The sequence below is a fragment of the Epinephelus moara genome, chromosome 2, assembly GCF_006386435.1.
Source record: "Epinephelus moara isolate mb chromosome 2, YSFRI_EMoa_1.0, whole genome shotgun sequence".
Taxonomy (NCBI): Eukaryota; Metazoa; Chordata; class Actinopteri; order Perciformes; family Serranidae; genus Epinephelus; species Epinephelus moara.
The window spans coordinates 22,928,881-22,946,586 of record NC_065507.1 but is presented as its reverse complement, the minus strand read 5'-3'; the positions used below and the strand labels follow the sequence as shown (position 1 = coordinate 22,946,586).

Below are 17,706 nucleotides of genomic sequence, written 5' to 3'. Positions count from 1 at the left end.
TGTCTCCTCGCTGATAACAATACCGGGAGCAATCTCTGAAGAAAATCAACCGCTCTCCGTCTTTGATTTAAGGTGTAGATATAGTCAGCTGAAGAAGGATGTGGTACATTTCTCCATGTGATCAGTGCACCTCGGCTGATAACTTCATAATAAAAATATAGATCAATACTTTTTTGTTTTATTATAAGATCACTGCAGTACTTTGCAAACAAGCTCCACTGTTGTCTGTACACATCTATGCCCTGGGGTACAACACAACAAACTGTTGGAGAAAGAAATCCATTCTTCTGTTTTGCAAAGACATTTGAGTCTGAATCTAGCACAACACTCTGCCTTCTGTCTTTGCTGATTATTTCAGCAAACTTAGCACTATTCACAACTTCCAAACCAAACACAGACGACACATTCAGTCTGCTTTAATTGGTTTTTGGGTGACTAATATACACAGCAACCTTTTACAGTAGAAGCAAGTTTAAAAACCCTCAGCTGTCCAAATTAGGATATCTCAGCCTGGTTCCACAGATCAAATAAATCTGGTTCCATGCTCACTGGCAGCTATTTCCCAGTTGGGAAAATAATCAGATTTCGGTAGGTTGGACTAAGAAAGACAACGTTGTGTTCCTGTGTCCGAGCCACAAATATGCAACAGAGAAGATGGTGACAAGAGTGGATGAGTTCAATTAACACATTTCTTCAAGAGATGCAATAAATGTTGCGTCAACTGCTCCTAGAAATTGCTACCATAGCTTCCATGTTGGGGTAACCCTGACTGAGAGTTTACAGTCAAATCTAATTGGTCAAGTCTTGCCTGTCGTCAACTGATCATCAAATCTTTACTTTTTTGTCTTGGCTCATTGATCCATATTCTCATTTTAGTTTCCACACCAGACAAAACAGCTGAAACACCCAATTACACAATCTGTCTTCTTGACTTGGCCTAGGAACTTATTTTATAATAGGACTTGCTCTATCCATTGCTGTTTGCTGTGTTTAGGGTGTGTGTGTGTGGGGGCAGCTGTCGATAGTAGTCTACTGAAATAGGGTGGAGGAGATTGATAGATAGACACTTTAGGTAGTTTTCCTGGTTGTAAATAGAACTTTTGATTTTAATATAGCGAGAGATGCAAGAGATGGTCCCTTGTTTCATGACCACATTTTCCACCAGAGTGACAATTCGACTATGAGATTGGAAGTTAAATCAGCCTCCTATGTTGAATAAAAATTACATCAGCACAGTTATGTCACCCACTACTGATTGAGGTTGAAACAAAACCCATTTTCCTAAACAGAAGACAGCTGACATTAACACACTTTTCCTGTGACTTTTTACATGGGATTTTCTTTTTGTTTTATTCAAATACACATACATCTAGTTTCTGCTTTGCATTCCAGTGAAAAAAGATCTGGGCCGAGGTTAACAGGGTGATTTTATCAGCCCTGCCTGCAGTGAGCAGGGTTCAGCAGATACATGAAGAAGAACAATGTGGGTGGTAGAAGAGATGAAGCGCTGCCACCGCAGCAGCACAGTGTCAAAGTGTGTGCATGTGCAACAAATTCCTTTTCCTAACAATCCTCCTCAACGTCCTCCCCCTTTAATCATCTTCCTTTTTCTTTCTCATTCTCGCTGTCCGTCATTCTCTCGCCTCCTTTTCTTTCATTCTCCTTCCTCCAGACTTCAGCTTCACTACAGAACCATTACAGCGACAGGCCCACACAACATGGACTCAGTTACCTTTTCCTCACCCCCTCTCGTCACGCCTTTACTTTGTTGTTTTTCTTTTTTTAACAACTCATTATCTTTCCTCGAGACCACGTCAATATTCATTTATCCAACCAAACTTATACACTTAAGATGTTGCCTCTGTTTCCTGAAAGACAGATCTGATTCTGCTGTGTATTTTCATGTGGATATGTTTGGAATGACAAACTTTCTCGTCCTCATGCAAGCTCTTCCTCTACACTTACTCTTATTCCACATTTTATCCCTCTTTTGCTCTTCCTACCATTTTGCTCTCTCTCTCCGCCCTCTGCCTCCCTCACATCTTTCTGACCTTTAACAGTGTAATCATCAAAGTGATGCCATTTAAACACGCCTAAACACAAATTTACAAACTGCCACACTATAAAAGGTTAAATAATGACTTATAATGTGATAATTGCGCATCTTTCCACAAATCAATGATAATCAATTTTAGGCTAGAATTCAAATGTCTGCAGCTGCCAATTCTCAGGGAGATAACTCTTTCTGCTGCAGGGATTCAGATGAGATGGCTGACCTTTTAGACTAAATAGTGGATGCTTACTTCCATTTTGGCCTGTTAGCACGTAATTGGCCGATGGGTATGGATATGAATACATAAATTACACGCTGTTGACAATGTTCATACACAAACTTGTCTGCCCTGGTCATGTGTGTAGGCAGCTGCGGGTGGTCGGTCAATCTCACAGAAGTGGGTGAGAAAATGTCATAAAGCTTCAATTGAACTTTAATGACAGATCACAGGCAGAGAAAAGAGATGTGCTGTCACCACTTACGCCATGGATTTTCCCACCCCCCGGTCCCTTCTCCTTATTCCCCTGTGGGGTATATTCAGACTGCCTCACTGACCATGAAGGATTATGACAGCACCAGTGCAGTGCGGCACTAACACAATTACAGTGTAGATATAGGGGAAATGTAACAGAGAGTGAGAGGGATGTCAAGGATGGACGGGTAGAGAAAGAAATAATCATGGCAGCAAGAGGGAGAGATGAAAGAGCCATAGGACAAGAATTACAGAGAAAAGTCGGGACGAAAATGAGAAAACAGAGGTGTACAGAGGGAAACAAAACATAAAATACTACAATTTTTTTTTCATTATTGAGAAAACTGCAGATTATTTTCTTGATTAATTGAGTCATTTTTAATCTTTAAAATGTCAGAATTTATTTATTTTTGTTAAAAAAGGGCATCACAGTTTTCTAAAGCCCAACACAATGTCTTCAAATTGCTTGTTTTGTCAAAACAACAGTCCAAAACTCAAAGATATTCAGTTTTCTAGAATATTTTTTAGCTTTTATTTAACCAAGAAGTCCCTTGAGATGTAAAATCTGTTTTCTGAGGGAGACCTGGCAAAGACAGCACATCACACTGGCGCTACTCGTTCCGCTTTAAACAAACCCTGGTCTGCTTCCACAGATAGTTCGGTCCATTTGGAGTGGTGTGAACGCACATTTGAACTCTGACCAAACGAGCGAACCCTGGTCCACTTGAAAACCGGGGGTATCGGTTTACTTGCAAGGGGGGAGAAGCAGAGGTAAAAAAAGAAAACGTTGGAAAATGTCTCGTGGGCAGAGGTGGAGTAGTGAGGAGGTGCAGGTGCTTATTGATATATGGTCAGAGGACTATACACAGTTGCTTGTGGTGACCAAGTGGGCTGAAGGGGATGGATTTCCGTTTTCGGTCCTGACCAGTCGATGAGCCGGGTTTTCTTCTTCCTCGTGCTTTTTTTTCTTCCTGGTCAGTGGTCGTTTCGGGCAATAATGCCCCCAAACGAGCAGCTGATGTAATTGTGTGATGTAGTCCAGGCGGTTTGGTCCGCTTTAAAAAGTGCAATGTGAAAGTGAACCGAACCAAATGAAGGTGTGAAATTTTTCCAGTCCCCCGGACTATCCGGGTGTGAATGTGCCCTTATTTTAGCTACAACATTGATCACATTCTCCCCTAGCTATAATCAATATACTAACAATGGCTACTTGTATGTGAAGGAGATCACTCGTACGTTCAACCCATAGAGAGTTAATACCCCGCCCTGCTGTTCCCCCTCAACTCTACAGAGATAATCTAGTACATTTACATGCACAAAATATTCAGTGTTTGCCCTTATTCCAAAAAAGGACAATATTCCTACTGAGCTGTTTATATGGTTAATGAAAATGAATATTCCACTGATATTCCCATTTACATGCAGCCGTGCTCACTCCTATTAACGTGCCCTAACATGTCTTTTATCACATCAAAATATGGAATAGTGGAACAGCTGGAGTCTCTTGTGTCATTTTGCTTCTTTGCGTCAAAATAGAATTTTTCCACCAGTGGCTTGTTCGACAGTGCAAACACAGCCTCCCTCTTTCATTCCTCTGACCACCTTCTCGAAAAGGTCGGCGTTACCATATTTGCGCACATCCAAAAACCTGTAGATATTCAAGTCTTTCACAAGGTTCAAAGTAGGTGTGTCTCTCCCTCCAGAAATGTGGGCTTTTCTCGAGGGCATACATCTTTATCTCACAGCCTTGCAAACTGTTGGCGAGTTGGTTTGTATACAACGCATCCATGACAATGCACAGAGCTGACCGTCAAGCAGGGGGGCTTGAGTTGCAAACTGCGGCAAGCACCTCAGTTGAGACGCGTATTCCAAATGCTCTATATACTGTACATACCCAGAGAATGCTCCTAAGCCCAAAAAATATCAGCCTATCCCACATTTCTTTATCGGGAAAATGCTTCATTCGGGAATAAGGCCTTCCGAAAATACAAAAAGGATATGCTGTTTACATGACCTGCATTGAATTCAGAATACTGTCATATTTGGAATAATAGTGGAATATTAGTGTGCATGTAAACACTGTTTTGGTTTTCCAGGTTGCAGTTTTACTGGGGGGTTTTTTTGTTTTTGTTTTTTTATATTTTGATCCCACTAACTACCTTGAAAATACACGACCCTAGGGAACAACATAACCCACAGAACATTGTATAATAACCTCCACACCAGACAGCTACACAGCACATCCTACAAAAACACAGAGAAATATCTGAGATAAAGTCATGGAATAAAGTCAGTCCACTAAATGTGTATGTGAGTTTAGGGTAACCATCAGAAGCTGCATCATGTTGTGTGGGGTTATGAAAGGAGTCTTCTACTCAGAGAAGTGCCCACCTATCAGAAGTTACTTCTTCAGATCTTCAGGTAAATAATCTATAAAAGGTGACCAAACCTCTGAAAACAGCTCATCTTTACCTTTTAAGAGAGCCTCCAATCATTCATGGGGGAGGGTGTTAAAAATCTCTCTGTACCAGAAGGTGATATACTTGGCAGGAAGGCTTTGATCCAATTGAGCAGGACACATTTTCGAGCAATTAAAAGGAGCTTCTACAGAAGTTTGTAGTGTGATGCAGGCAGATGCAATTCCACGGAGGGAAGAGGAATACACTAGGGTCTTTTTTAATTTTTATTTCAAACATCCAACAATCTACTCTGGAAATACATGCCCAGACTCTGGAAAATAACTCACACTTACAGAGGCAATGAAAATACATGGCATTTAATGCATAGAGGAAGAAGGGATTTATATTGTGCAAGGTAACAGGGGTGATATGCAGCCTGTGAAGAATCTCATACTGGGTCTCTCTCAGTCTACAAAGGCTCAGACACACCAAATCGACATCAAAGGACTAGCAGTGGCAAAGGCTGACTGTTGCGTCACCTCAGGCCGCAAAAAGTTGCTCTTGAACGCACCACAAAGACTTCAGCTAATGGCCAGCCAGCACATACGTCCTGCGCCTGCATGAGAGGAAATAACTCTCTATACCAGCAGGCGGTGGTAGTCTGTGTTCATTACTCAAAAAGGGAAACAGGAAGACAGACAGGATGGATTCAAGAAGAAGAAGAATATTTAAACAAACATTAAAAAATCTATGGCTAAAAACATGATCTGACCTAAAATAAAAAGGTTAATTTTGATCTGACACCCACCTGACATCAGTCATTTGTTTGCTTTCCTCACTCCTGTTTTTCTTCTTGCACTGAGTTGAACTGCAAATCAGAGTGATTCCTTTCACCTACGGGCTCCACCATCTCCGCCACAGACTCAACATGCCAAAAAACAGCTGACTAGTGCCAATGGTGCAGGACACACCACCAAAACTAGGGCTATAGACACACCCCAAAGGCCCAACTCTGACCCAAGGCCAAACATCAGCTTGGTGTCCGGGCTCTTAGATGTAGACGCAGATCTGATCATATCTATAGCTGCCTGCCAATCATTAGGTGTCAGAGGAACCAAGAAGTGAATAAAATGATGATATAAAATGATTTTGGTGCTCCAAGACAAATCTCTCTACGTCACTACACGTGAGGTTAAAGGTCCAGTGGTGTACGATTTAGAGAACTACAGAGGCTGACACGAAAATGCTAATGGCTGCATCTAGAGCCAGTGCTTGGTTTGTCCATTCTGGGCTACTGCAGAACAACACAACAGACTCTGTGGAAGAGGACTATGAGATCAGAAAACACTCATATGTCATTCTGGATGGCCGCTGATGGCAAATAATGTATTTTGTTGGAGGACTTGTTAGTTAACGTGTCTGTTCAGCCTCACGCTGGCAAGATTAAACATGTTATCATAATAAAAATGATCACCTAATGAAGAAAGGCAGAGCTACTTAGGGCCTAATGAGGTCAGTTACAGTTAAGAGGCTTAGTCTCCAACAAATATCTGTGATAAAAGGTGTTATCTGCTATGCTAAAGATCAACTCTGCTGCCATCGATTATGAGAAGATGTGAAATGGGAGGCCTGCACATTACAAATTCAATTTTGGCAGCGGTAACAAAGATTACCCCAAGCTTGTTCTCTCATAGCAGATGGGGAAGGTTTGATTACAGAATCGTCATTATTTATTATCAGGATATCCATTAGCTGATGCCTTAGGAGCTGCGACTCTTTATGAGAAGCACGAGAACATGCAACAAGATTTTATCACGTGATCGACACCTCAAAACCCATCAGCAGGCGCTGGTTTCAAGGAAATCTCACAGGTAGAAGACGAGCCCTGATTTCATGTTTTATTGGACAGAGTAGTGAACGACAATCCAATGGACCATCCATTCACACATTTTAGAAACAACTATTAGCAGCCAACAGATATCGGATCATTGCAATTGTCACCTCATTTGCAAAGACAGACAAGTCCCTGGTGAAATGCCAGATCGGTCACACTCATTTCACAGTTCATTAATGCAATTATGCAGCCTCTATGTGCTGATGAATAATGTGTGTATGCCCGGGCCTTTTTCCACGGTTAATAGCGAAAATATATGGTGGTGACAGTGCACATTTCTGCTTCTTTATTTCTTCCACCGCCGATTTAAGGGATAAAGTCTCATCTGTGGAGCAAAGCCAGAAAGCTTAGAGCCATTTGCAGAGGCTTGAAGCTTTGAACAAGGACAAATAAAACCTCTGACCCTCAACGTTTAGTGTTCGATTCAACAGGCTTTTTTTTTTTCTACCCTCACTGTTGTTTGTGTCACTGAAAAAGTGACAACAGTCAAGATCAGGTCAAGGACAGAAGGAGAGGTGAGGACGTGGAATAAAGGGGAGATTGATGTGAGCAGAGAAAAAAGAGAAAAGATAATGAAAAGAAACAAGAGTCAAAGACACACAGAGCGTCTGAGCTGGTGCTCCACATCCATCCTATTAGTTAATGTGTCACTCTAATGCCAAACAGGCAGTGACAGTGAGTACCCTCGCCATACACACACACACACACACACACACACACACACAAAGAGCTGCCTGAACCAATACTAACACACGGACTAACAAGGCTGCTCAGAGAGGACAGAAGGGAGAAAGTAAAGTAAAGGGGAGGGCAGGAAGCCATCTGATAAATCACTGATAGGAAAAGAGCAAAGAGTAATGACGGAGGAACTCACCAGTACCGAGGGGATGAAAGAAGACAGTTATTATTGAAAAAAGATGGAGATGGTAAAAGAGGCAGATATGGTCAATCAAACGACAGGACAGTAGAAGAAAAAGACAGAGCTGATAAAATGTTAAGGAGATAAGCAATCACATTTGATTGATAACAGTCCCGATGGTGTGCGAAATCTGTAATAACCTCATCATTATGTTTCCCCCTCAGGTTTCAGAGCTTGAAGACGGCTGACAAACGCATCTTATCTGCGCCATCTGTCACTAATTCACTGCATGGCCGGCTGGGAGTGACGGGACTAGGTGAAGGGAGGCTGTATGACCGTTTTAGTTATTGAGACTGACAGTTTTTAGGCAGCGAGCTAATGAGCGACTGGAAGAGCCGAGTCGTAGGCAGGTGTGGAGCTCATAAAGTCGCTTTATGTGCATATGGGTAATGTTGGAGCAGAACCTCCACGCTCACAGAAATATGAGCAAAACTCAATTTCCTGCCAAAATGACACATAAGCACATGGGTGAGTAAACCAGCAGTGTGAACGAAATCTGCAAAGCTCAGTCCTCTGGGCTGCATGTGAAAATTAACGCTTATGTGATATCTTTGTAATATGTTGTTTGAAGTGACATTATCTCACCCGTTTACGCATGTGGCAAAGCGTAGCACAAAGCAAATATTTTCACACCAGGAGACAAAAAACATTTCACTGTGAGAACAATAATCTAACAAATGAAAATATGAGCGAAATGGGGACTCAGTATCTGCACCAAAATTCACCAAACATCACGATCCACAATAAAGACAGCTTCTTTGTCAATGTCATTATAAAATTAAATGTCTCACTGTCAGTTATGGTCATTAAGTCCCAGCAGGTTAAAGTCTTTGACAGCAATCCCTGGGCTCATGTCATATTACATAAAAATGATCCCAGCGAGGAACCAGAATCAGTGTAAGGAGTGAAGAAGTTGGATTGGTCCTCAAAAATATTTCTGCTGGGGGACCCATCAGTCTTAAAAGATACAATTCCCTCTCTCTATATTGCCTGGGTTCAGACCACTATCATGCTGGGTAGAAGACTGCTCGTTCAACAATGGAAATCAGCTCACACACCTTCAATCACAGAGTAGTGCAACCTGCTTGCTAGGGTGGCAGCATATGAACGGGTATCGTTCTCTCTGCTGGGCAGCGTAGAAAAATACTTTTTGAAATGGGAGAGATTTTTTGATTACATTAATGGCCCTTATAGAACGTATGGTTTAGCTCCCTCCTATGTACACATACGCTTATAACACAGCCTTTTTTTTTTTCTTTTCTGTACTCTTACTTTACTTTAGGGCTGGGGCGACGCGTCTACGTCATTGACGTCATTGACGTCATCGACTATGTAAATACGTCGACGTGAATTATTTGCGTCGACACGTCAGTTCAAACATAAGAATGGCGGCGTGCAGCAGCAGCAGCAGTGTTGTGCTACTGTGCTATGGCCTATTCCAGCGCTGGAATTTGTTATTTTCGCGACAACGCCTGAACACAACACAGGCTCCGCTCCATTGACTGTGTGCACAGTGCCGTGCTGCATGTTCGGGCCGGGCTTGGTTATAATTGTCTCACTCGGGTTCGGTCAGGAAAATGCAGCCTGAACCGCGCTCTAGTGTGCTCACCTGTGTCTGTGTCTGTGTGCGTGTGCCCTTCGAATATAACGGTAGGGGAAACACTGATGTTTCAATAAATGTTAATGTTTATAAGAAATGTTTTGGTATTCATATTGTTTATATTGACTCATTAATCAAATAATGGAAAAATAATTAAACTAAATCAAAAAATGAATCGTTAGATTAGTCGATTAACCGAAAAAATTATCGCTAGATTAATCGCTAGAAAAATAATTGTTTGGGACAGCCCTACTTTACTTCTACTTGTTCCTTGTTTTATTTGTACATATACATGTATATTGTCTTTTTCTTAGTATATCTCCTCATCCTCTGTGTTAAGTTACGTGTACTTCTTACTTTCTGTTTGTTGGTATTCCCATGTCTTCCAAAAAATATTAATCATTAAAAAAAGAAAAATTCTAATACACATTTCATGACCAAAAACGAGCGGGGAGAAGAAAACAATGTTATTGTACCTGCCCCTCTCTCAAAACACAAATAATCATAGGAAATAGATGGTCTTTCAGTTGCAGTTAAAAACCAATACCTACAGTTACTTCAGAGAGAAACATAAATAAACGGAAGAATTAGAAGCCATGCACGACATCCCCTTCAACAAGAGAACAGCTTCTACTCGACAACTCCATACAGTCCAATTGTTCTTTCTCTATACATTTTCTTAAACTGAAAAATATTTACACAACCCTTTAAATCATTCTGTAAAGATTTCCACAGTTTAACGCCCACCACTGAAATACACATCTGTTAATGTAGTCTGTGCAGACTGGTACTTAAAGTGAAGTTTTCTTCAATGCTTGTCCTCCTCTGAAATAAAAACAAACATTTTAAATGTTCTGGTAACACTCTGCATTTTGCTCTATATATAACTAACAGTGTCTGTCTTTAAGTTGCAATAGTCCTGACTTGATAAACAGTGTGTTGGTGTGCTGTCTTGGATCTACATTATGAATAATTCTTACTGCTCTTTTCTGTGATATAACCAACATGTTAGTCATGTATGTGTTGCCCCACACCTCCACACAATAACTCAAGTATGGCAAAATAAGTGAGCAGTACAGAATTCTCATTGCCTTGTGATCTAACACATACAATATTCTTAGACGCCTTTGTCTTTACATATTCAATATGAGATTTCCATGATACTTTATCATCCATTATTACCCAAAAATCTGACCTGAGACACTCTTTCAATGTATACTCCATTATTTCATCCTTTTTTCGATGAGCAAAATCCACAAACTTGGTTTTATTCACATTTAAGGACAACTTGTTATCAAACCATCTTTTCAGTTTGACCACTTAATTTGTAATACTTCATGCTGACACCTTCAAATCATTTCCAGAAATAAAAATATCTAACAATCACATTGAGAAAGCCTTGTCACTGGTTGGGAGGGATGGCAATCAAGAACAAGACCCGGGTGAGAACTAGTTCTGAAGTCTGACATATTGCAATCACATGCCTCCAAGCTTATGAATTCCTTCTATCAATGCAGGCATGTTTTTTGACAGTTGCGTTGCAAAACAATGACGTCAAACTCATGCGTCTGTGCTGCTGGAAACTTGCTACGAGGAGGAGTCATGAGCCCCTTTTACACTGCCAGATTTTCCGCAAATGTTTGCAAGCTGCGAGCGTTTAGACACACAGAGCCGGAATGGCGAGTTGATCCAAGGTGCCCAATTTTCCGCCTCGTAGGGTAGTCATATTGGCGGAACCTTTTTGGTTTAAAAAGAACGTGGCGCCCTTCCGCCAACAGAGGGGCTGTTGATGACGCCGCACGTGCGATCCACTGGCGGTGGATAAACAGGAAACAGCTGATAGCAGGAATTAGCGAGCAGCTAGTAGCAAGAGGGAAACACAAAGACACTGTAAAGATGAGCCAATCAACTGGGGAGACAAGGAATTGTGCGCCCTCCTTGCCATTGCAAACGAAGAGGCCATTAACCATCAGATGACGGGAACAGTGAAGGACGGGCCGACTTATGAGAGAATCGCCAAAGGACTGACCAGCCGCGGCTTCCCTCCCACGTCACTGTTTACGTCACACACTGAGCTACATGTTTGTTACTTGCTCACGCCCCCCATTGCCCCAAAAAAGGTGCATTCTGTATAAGTAGGTAGGCGGCATTTTGCTGCACTCCCTGATTTTGTTTTTATACTGCCAATGCTGAAAAAAGACCGATTGGGCTTTCCTGCAAATTTGCACAATTCCTATTTAAAAAGGGCTAATGAGGAGAAAAAGAAACGGTCAAAAGGGTGGCTTCATTTCACAAAGAAAGATGTCATCAGTGCTGCTGTAATGTCTTTAAAATGATGATGTTACATCATGCTGAATCATTTGTTAGCTTAATGGGAGTTGGGGGGTTAATTTAATAGGTTAGCGCTCTGATTTTGTCACAGCCCCCAGCAGAATCCCCAAATGAATACATTTTCCAGTCCAGTGTTGATGAATTGCAACTCAACTGTTAACATCAACAGTAAACTGGGAGACACCATTATGTAGCACCGCTCAACCAGTATACACCTCACAGTCATTTGTTTTCTAACTACCTTAAATGTGTGCAGCCCAATCAAATGACACAGTTGACATTTACTTTTTTAGTTGTGACATGACTCAACCTTCCAACCTCTATCAGTTTTTATACACTCATGCAGTTTTCCTCCCAAGCCTAGCTCCACAAGGGGCGTCTGATGGTTCCAGTTTTCAAGTGAGGTTGCTCTGTCCTGCTGCCAGCCTATAGAGGTCTTTGAAATGCTTTTATTTTGGCTCTCCACAAGAGACCAGTTTTCCTTAGGAGGCCGCACAAGGAGGTTTCCCTGGGTCATGAAGCACCTGAATCCTTCACCACAATAAGGTGATGATTCCTGAAGAGACTCTCCAAACTCCCAAATCTTATTGAAAGCTATTATAACTATACAATGTAAAAAGAAGAACACAAGTCTAGAACTGCGCAGCCGGTTTCTTGCCACAAACATATTCAAAACTAGATGATTGTGCATTTTTTCAATTCTATGAAAAATACTTCCTGAATGGCCGCCAAGTTTTACAGCTTGAAAGTTGGAAGTAAAGACCGATGACAGCTCGGCAAGGGTGTGTGGAAGCAGCAAGAGCTGGGTTCAGTGAATGAGCTGTCAGGCTCAGGATGATATCTCAGTGAGGGAGAAATCTGTCAACCACCTATACATACTGTTTGAAAGGACACATTTCAAGTTGATCTGTCCATTGTGCCAATGAGCCAAGTAAAAAGTGTGGTATGACTTTGCCAGGCCAGATTCAGGTGCTTCAGTGCACACCTTTAATGTCCAACTCATTGTGATAGATTAAGGTGAGTGCTGGTGGTGACCCACTGAGCTTGCACCAGCAGGATCATTTGTACAAGTTGCAGTATTTCACCAAATTGAAGGTGGAGCTCAAAAGATTTGTTCCCTTAAATATAAATATCTGTGGATTTGTACAATTAGTGTGACAGATGTGATCTCCTGGGAACTTGTTAGGGCTTTTTTTGTTTACATTTTTATGTTACAAATATTTGAAAAAAAGACAGATGAATCAATATTGAAAGTAATAGTTAGTTGCAACTTAGTCCAGCACTGTAGTTTTGAGCATTAATACAACCATGTATCTGACACTGTGCTGTTGTAATGAGCTGTCCAGACCCACTGTGACATCTGCATGAGACTCAAGAACCTGCATTAACTCGAGGTTGCACAAGGAAAACAATATCAATCTCGTGCTGATGGGGAATAACAATTTACTTCAATTTTATTTGGTCTGGATTGCCTGAAATCGGTCTGGCTGGGGCCGCCGCAGCTGCAACTTTGCAGACCTGAGAGATATGATCAAAAATAATAAAGGAAAATAGAATCAGCAGCTGACATTACATTTCAGTCGATCCTGAAACGGTCTGGTCTAATATCTTTTTCCTCGCTGGAGCTGGTGAGGAGGATTTAGGCTGTTTTCTCTGTCTCTCCCAATTGTACAACTGCATCCTTCCAGCACTGCGAGGAGGCAGCGTGGCAAGCTGGAGACACGCCTCTCTCAAACACACACACACACACAGTTGGCAGGGCTGCGTTGTCTCCCTTGAGGCCAATTCATAGCAAGATCCTCACTGAAAACTGAGGAGTCGTAAATTGTTTCCCCCTCTCTCCTCAGCTTAACTGCCAATTACCCAGATCTGACAATGGCCACTTTACCACACACACACACACACACACACACACACACAGTAGCCTATATCAAGCTCAAAAGCAGCATTCCTATGGAGGATAATACTCTGCTAAGCCAAAAACCTCAGGATGCAGAATTGAGGGTAGAATTGTAGATTAAAAATAAACGCCAAGGTGAAACTTCCGTCTATCCTCACATGCACAGAGCTCTATACACTGCAATATAAATGTCAGACAAGGACAAAACACTGTGCTCGGTGTGGGTGGATAAAGGTTAGAAGAGTGGGGCGCAGAGGGCGGACATTTAACAGGTGAAATGGACCAAGTGGAGCCAATTTCCTATTTTAAATCACACACCCATAGTTGGTCAGATCGATCAAACCACATACACACAGAGTACAATTCAATCCACACAGACTACACTGTCTGCAATCTTACTCTTTCTGGATAACTATTCAAATCTGAAATATTACAGAAAAAACTGAACACTGCATATTAAATTAATGACCCTATTTATATTAAACGCCATTAAGTGCAAAGTGTCTATCCTATAAACTCCCTCTGGAGCTGTAATAGTCTATAAATAGCCCAAAGAATATTAAAAAAAAGGCAGATCAAAGTGATTTTTCGTCTGGAAAATGAAAAGAAAAAGACTTTTACTTTGATTAAACACCTGAATCCATTGATGCCAGCTGGGCTTTCACCCGCACAGTAATGCTTGGTTGCACTATGAGTCTGTTGCCTGCAATAAAACACCAAATTTCAGCCTCCATCAGACCCCCGAGAGTCACAACTGTTGCTCCATCAGCGCACCCAGCTCTGTGAACGTGTGCAGTCGGAAGCATCATGTAAAAGCGTCTTTAAATGGCGTGAGTCCACAGAGCAGGTGGCTGCTGAGCAGTGATAACAATCACACTGTAACTTACATGTTTAAGTTCTTGCATGCGGTCCTTCATGGCTCCGGTAAATCACTCTTATTTCCCGGTGTCTTCTGGGTGTGTGTGTGCTGATGGTGCGGCGGGGCGGAGACCGACAGGCTGATGTGAGAGCGACCGAGGCGAGGGTGCGCGTGCGGCGGCGGCGAGAGGCGGTGATTTTCCCCTTTTGGTTTGGATGGTGGGACCACTTTACGGAGCCCGGTGACGCGCAGTAAAGGTGAGGCGAGGCCTTCCGCCGTTAACCCATTACACACCTTCAACTTCCTCCTCAATCCGCGCTAATTAGTGCTTTTAAAAATGAACCTGCTCTGTTAAGTTTGTTTTTAATCCGGTAAAGTCAGCGGAACAGACTGAAGAATACACCGACATTAAGTGACCGCCTCACAGAGTCTGGCTGAGTGAGGAAATTGTGTTGGATTTGATTATCGATTGAGCGGGTTCAGAGATAACGCCCAGGTGGCTCCCGCTGTGCCGAAGCGCACAGCGACCTCTGGTGGCCACACGTCATGCGCACAGGCATGGAGGCAACAACACACCTCGGAATTAATTTAGGATTTTAATATAGCACACAAGCGACATGGAAATATATCTGACATTTACAACCTGTACTATTTTTTAGATGCCTTCATATGCCAATGTGAGTTATTATTCTCACATGCTTTTTTTTAATCATTAAGGGACTGTACTTTATCAGATGAAGGAGGCTGACTGGGGTGTGACTTTTGTTTTTAAATTTTTCTTTAATTTCTTTTTATTGAAATGTTGCCATAGTTACAGGGCAACACAGTGAACAACAGCCTACCCCCTCCCACAACCTGTAACAATAGGAAGGACGATGGAGAAAGTGAAAACAGAAATAAAAATGCAATAAAAGAAATAAAAAGATAGAGAAAAACAAACAAACAAAACCAAAATGATACAAACCCTCCCCGCAGCTGAAAATATTTTTTTCTTGAAACTGTTTGTGGGACTGGTGGAAATGCATGACCCTCCACCATACATAACCATATTTTCAATATATTCACACCAGATATGGAGCCAATGCAACGAGCAAACAGCAAAACAAACAGCTAATTTCTAAGGCTAAATGCAAATCTTAACAATCACATCATCATCATCATCAAAGAACTGTCTGCACACTTCACTCAGCACAAGATGTGCATGACAGTCACACACAAACCGACAAACTTTATTAAGCCTACACATCACACACACATCACAGAGAGCACACAGCCAGCATGAGCAACAGTGACAGTTTTCCTAAATAATCTCAAACATAAAGTTGTGGCTCAGCGCCCAAATATATCTCTGACATGCTTGTGGCATATGACCCTTCTAAGACCCTGAGGACACGTGGGGCCTACTGAGTGTCCCAAGAAGAGTCAGAAGAAACATGGTGAAGCAGCGTTTTGTTATCATGCAGCACAAACCTGGAGTAACCTCCCAGATGATGTAAGACAAGGCCTGACTCTGTGCTACACAAATAAAGCTGCCTTGCCATCACTATATAACAGTGGCAGCAGTGGCCAAAATAAAAGTAACTTGATACGGTGGCCATTGTTAGATTTTAAAAACATTACCTTGTATGATCAAAAATTAAACGTTGAAATTGAAATCCTGAAGTTGAAAAAAGCCTCATTAGTGCCAACGGCTTCTTTTTGGTAACATTTTAAATTAGACTTAAAATGTCACTATTTTAAACTTAGATTTGACCACATTTCTTGATGGAATCAGAAAAAAATATTTTAAAAAAATATTCCAAGTGTCTCCTCCCTTCCCCTGCAATACATAACGAACAGTCCCTAAAATACTAAGTTTTCTTACTAGAGACCAGTTTTAGTTACCTTATCAATAGTTTACTTCTTTATTATGTTATACAGTATTTTATGTGCTATTTATTTCTGCAACTATCAGTCTACATAAACCATCCAAAAAGTAATTTTCCAGAAATGATTTGGTGATGGTTGCAGCAGCATCATGAGTCATTTAATGTAGTTCCATTTTCCCCTTTTCCTTTTTCTACATACCAACTCTCCCCTTTGTGTGGCGTTTATTAACTTAATGAACTGCCAGTTTGTACAGGACCATCTCACAAATCTGCATATCCACTGTGTGTGTCATTTTGTGTTTCCCATACCACTACAACAGGGTGTTGTCCTCACACACGCATGGAGGTTGTTTACTTTCTTCTATATTCTAGAAAAATAAACAGCAATAACATAAAAAAAATCTGTTTTTGTAGATTTTTAATAAACGGCTCACCAGAGATAGAAGATTTTACATTTGATCATTTAAAAAAATGTTTTTATTCTATAACATTGTTTGTGCTGTCTCTGCCTCCACTGTGGGCAGTACAGACATCTGTCACTGTACTTGGTATCTTCCAGCCAACACGAACATGGAGAGTCCAATCTCGCCACCATTTGTGAGAAACAGATTGCCAGACACTCGACCAAATGTAAAAATGATTGGCCATGATAGCATTTTACTCTTGCATCTCATCCACTTGAATTAAAGAGATGAAAGAATTGAGCCCAAACACTCTGCAGTTAGAGGGGTGATTGTGTGCGGGGTGGTACAGACGAGAGTTAATGAAGGCACAGCTGCATGAGTCAGAGCTAGAAATGAGGTCTCCTCTGACGTCCAGTGTATTTTGTGTCGGCTCGAACCTCCCTGCAGGCCAACAAACACACAGCAGAGAGAGATGAGGCGTCAGCAAGTGTTACAGAATACAGCTCGTCAGAGGTGATTCAATTAAAGCTTAAGTTATGTTACATTATTTAGAGCACGAATATTTCAGCACATGATACTAAATCCAATTGATTTGCACTGAGAGAGTTTAAAACGCAGTCTTGTACATACCGTCCCTGTCTTCTCCTCCTCTCCTTCTTCTCAAAGATCCAATCTCGTCCCTTCTTTGCTGATTTCCCCTTCATGTTTTTGAACCGGTTTCTTCACAAAGACAAAGTGGGGCTGATTAGTTCAACTGAAATGCACCTTTTCTTCTGATAAACCACATCCTCCATGCAACGTTTCACACATCCTGTCTCTTTAGCTACATTCACATTACACGACTTTAATGTCCAATTCCAATTTTTCCACCAGATCTGATCTTTCTGTTTACATTCATGTTTCAAGTGACCCATATCTAACATCAGTATGAACAGATATCTGCCCTGAAATGCCGCACATGCAACCAATCTGGTCACACAAATGGAACATAACAAAAAAAAAAAAAA

General features: G+C 41.5%; 2 protein-coding genes across 7 annotated transcripts in view; both read right to left on the bottom strand.

Annotated features, from left to right (window-relative positions):
- LOC126402421 (syntaxin-1A-like) overlaps positions 1-14,861 on the bottom strand; it is a 93,542-nt gene extending 78,681 nt beyond the window's left edge. For all 6 annotated transcript variants that reach the window (XR_007571173.1, XR_007571174.1, XM_050064395.1 and 3 more), the window contains exon 1: positions 14,456-14,861. Coding sequence is in view for 4 of the 6 variants with exons in the window: in XM_050064395.1 (XP_049920352.1) it covers positions 14,456-14,485 (30 nt within the window). In the remaining 2 variants the exon portion in view is untranslated. The remainder of the gene's footprint in view (positions 1-14,455) is intronic.
- A 1,835-nt stretch (positions 14,862-16,696) lies between these two features.
- The window catches only part of bud23 (BUD23 rRNA methyltransferase and ribosome maturation factor), a 7,432-nt gene continuing 6,422 nt past the window's right edge, over positions 16,697-17,706 (bottom strand). The window contains exons 11-12 of the mRNA XM_050073752.1: positions 17,330-17,419; positions 16,697-17,140 (exon numbers count right to left, since the gene is read on the bottom strand). Coding sequence (XP_049929709.1) covers positions 17,086-17,140; positions 17,330-17,419 — 145 coding nt within the window. The 3' untranslated portion in view covers positions 16,697-17,085. The remainder of the gene's footprint in view (positions 17,141-17,329; positions 17,420-17,706) is intronic.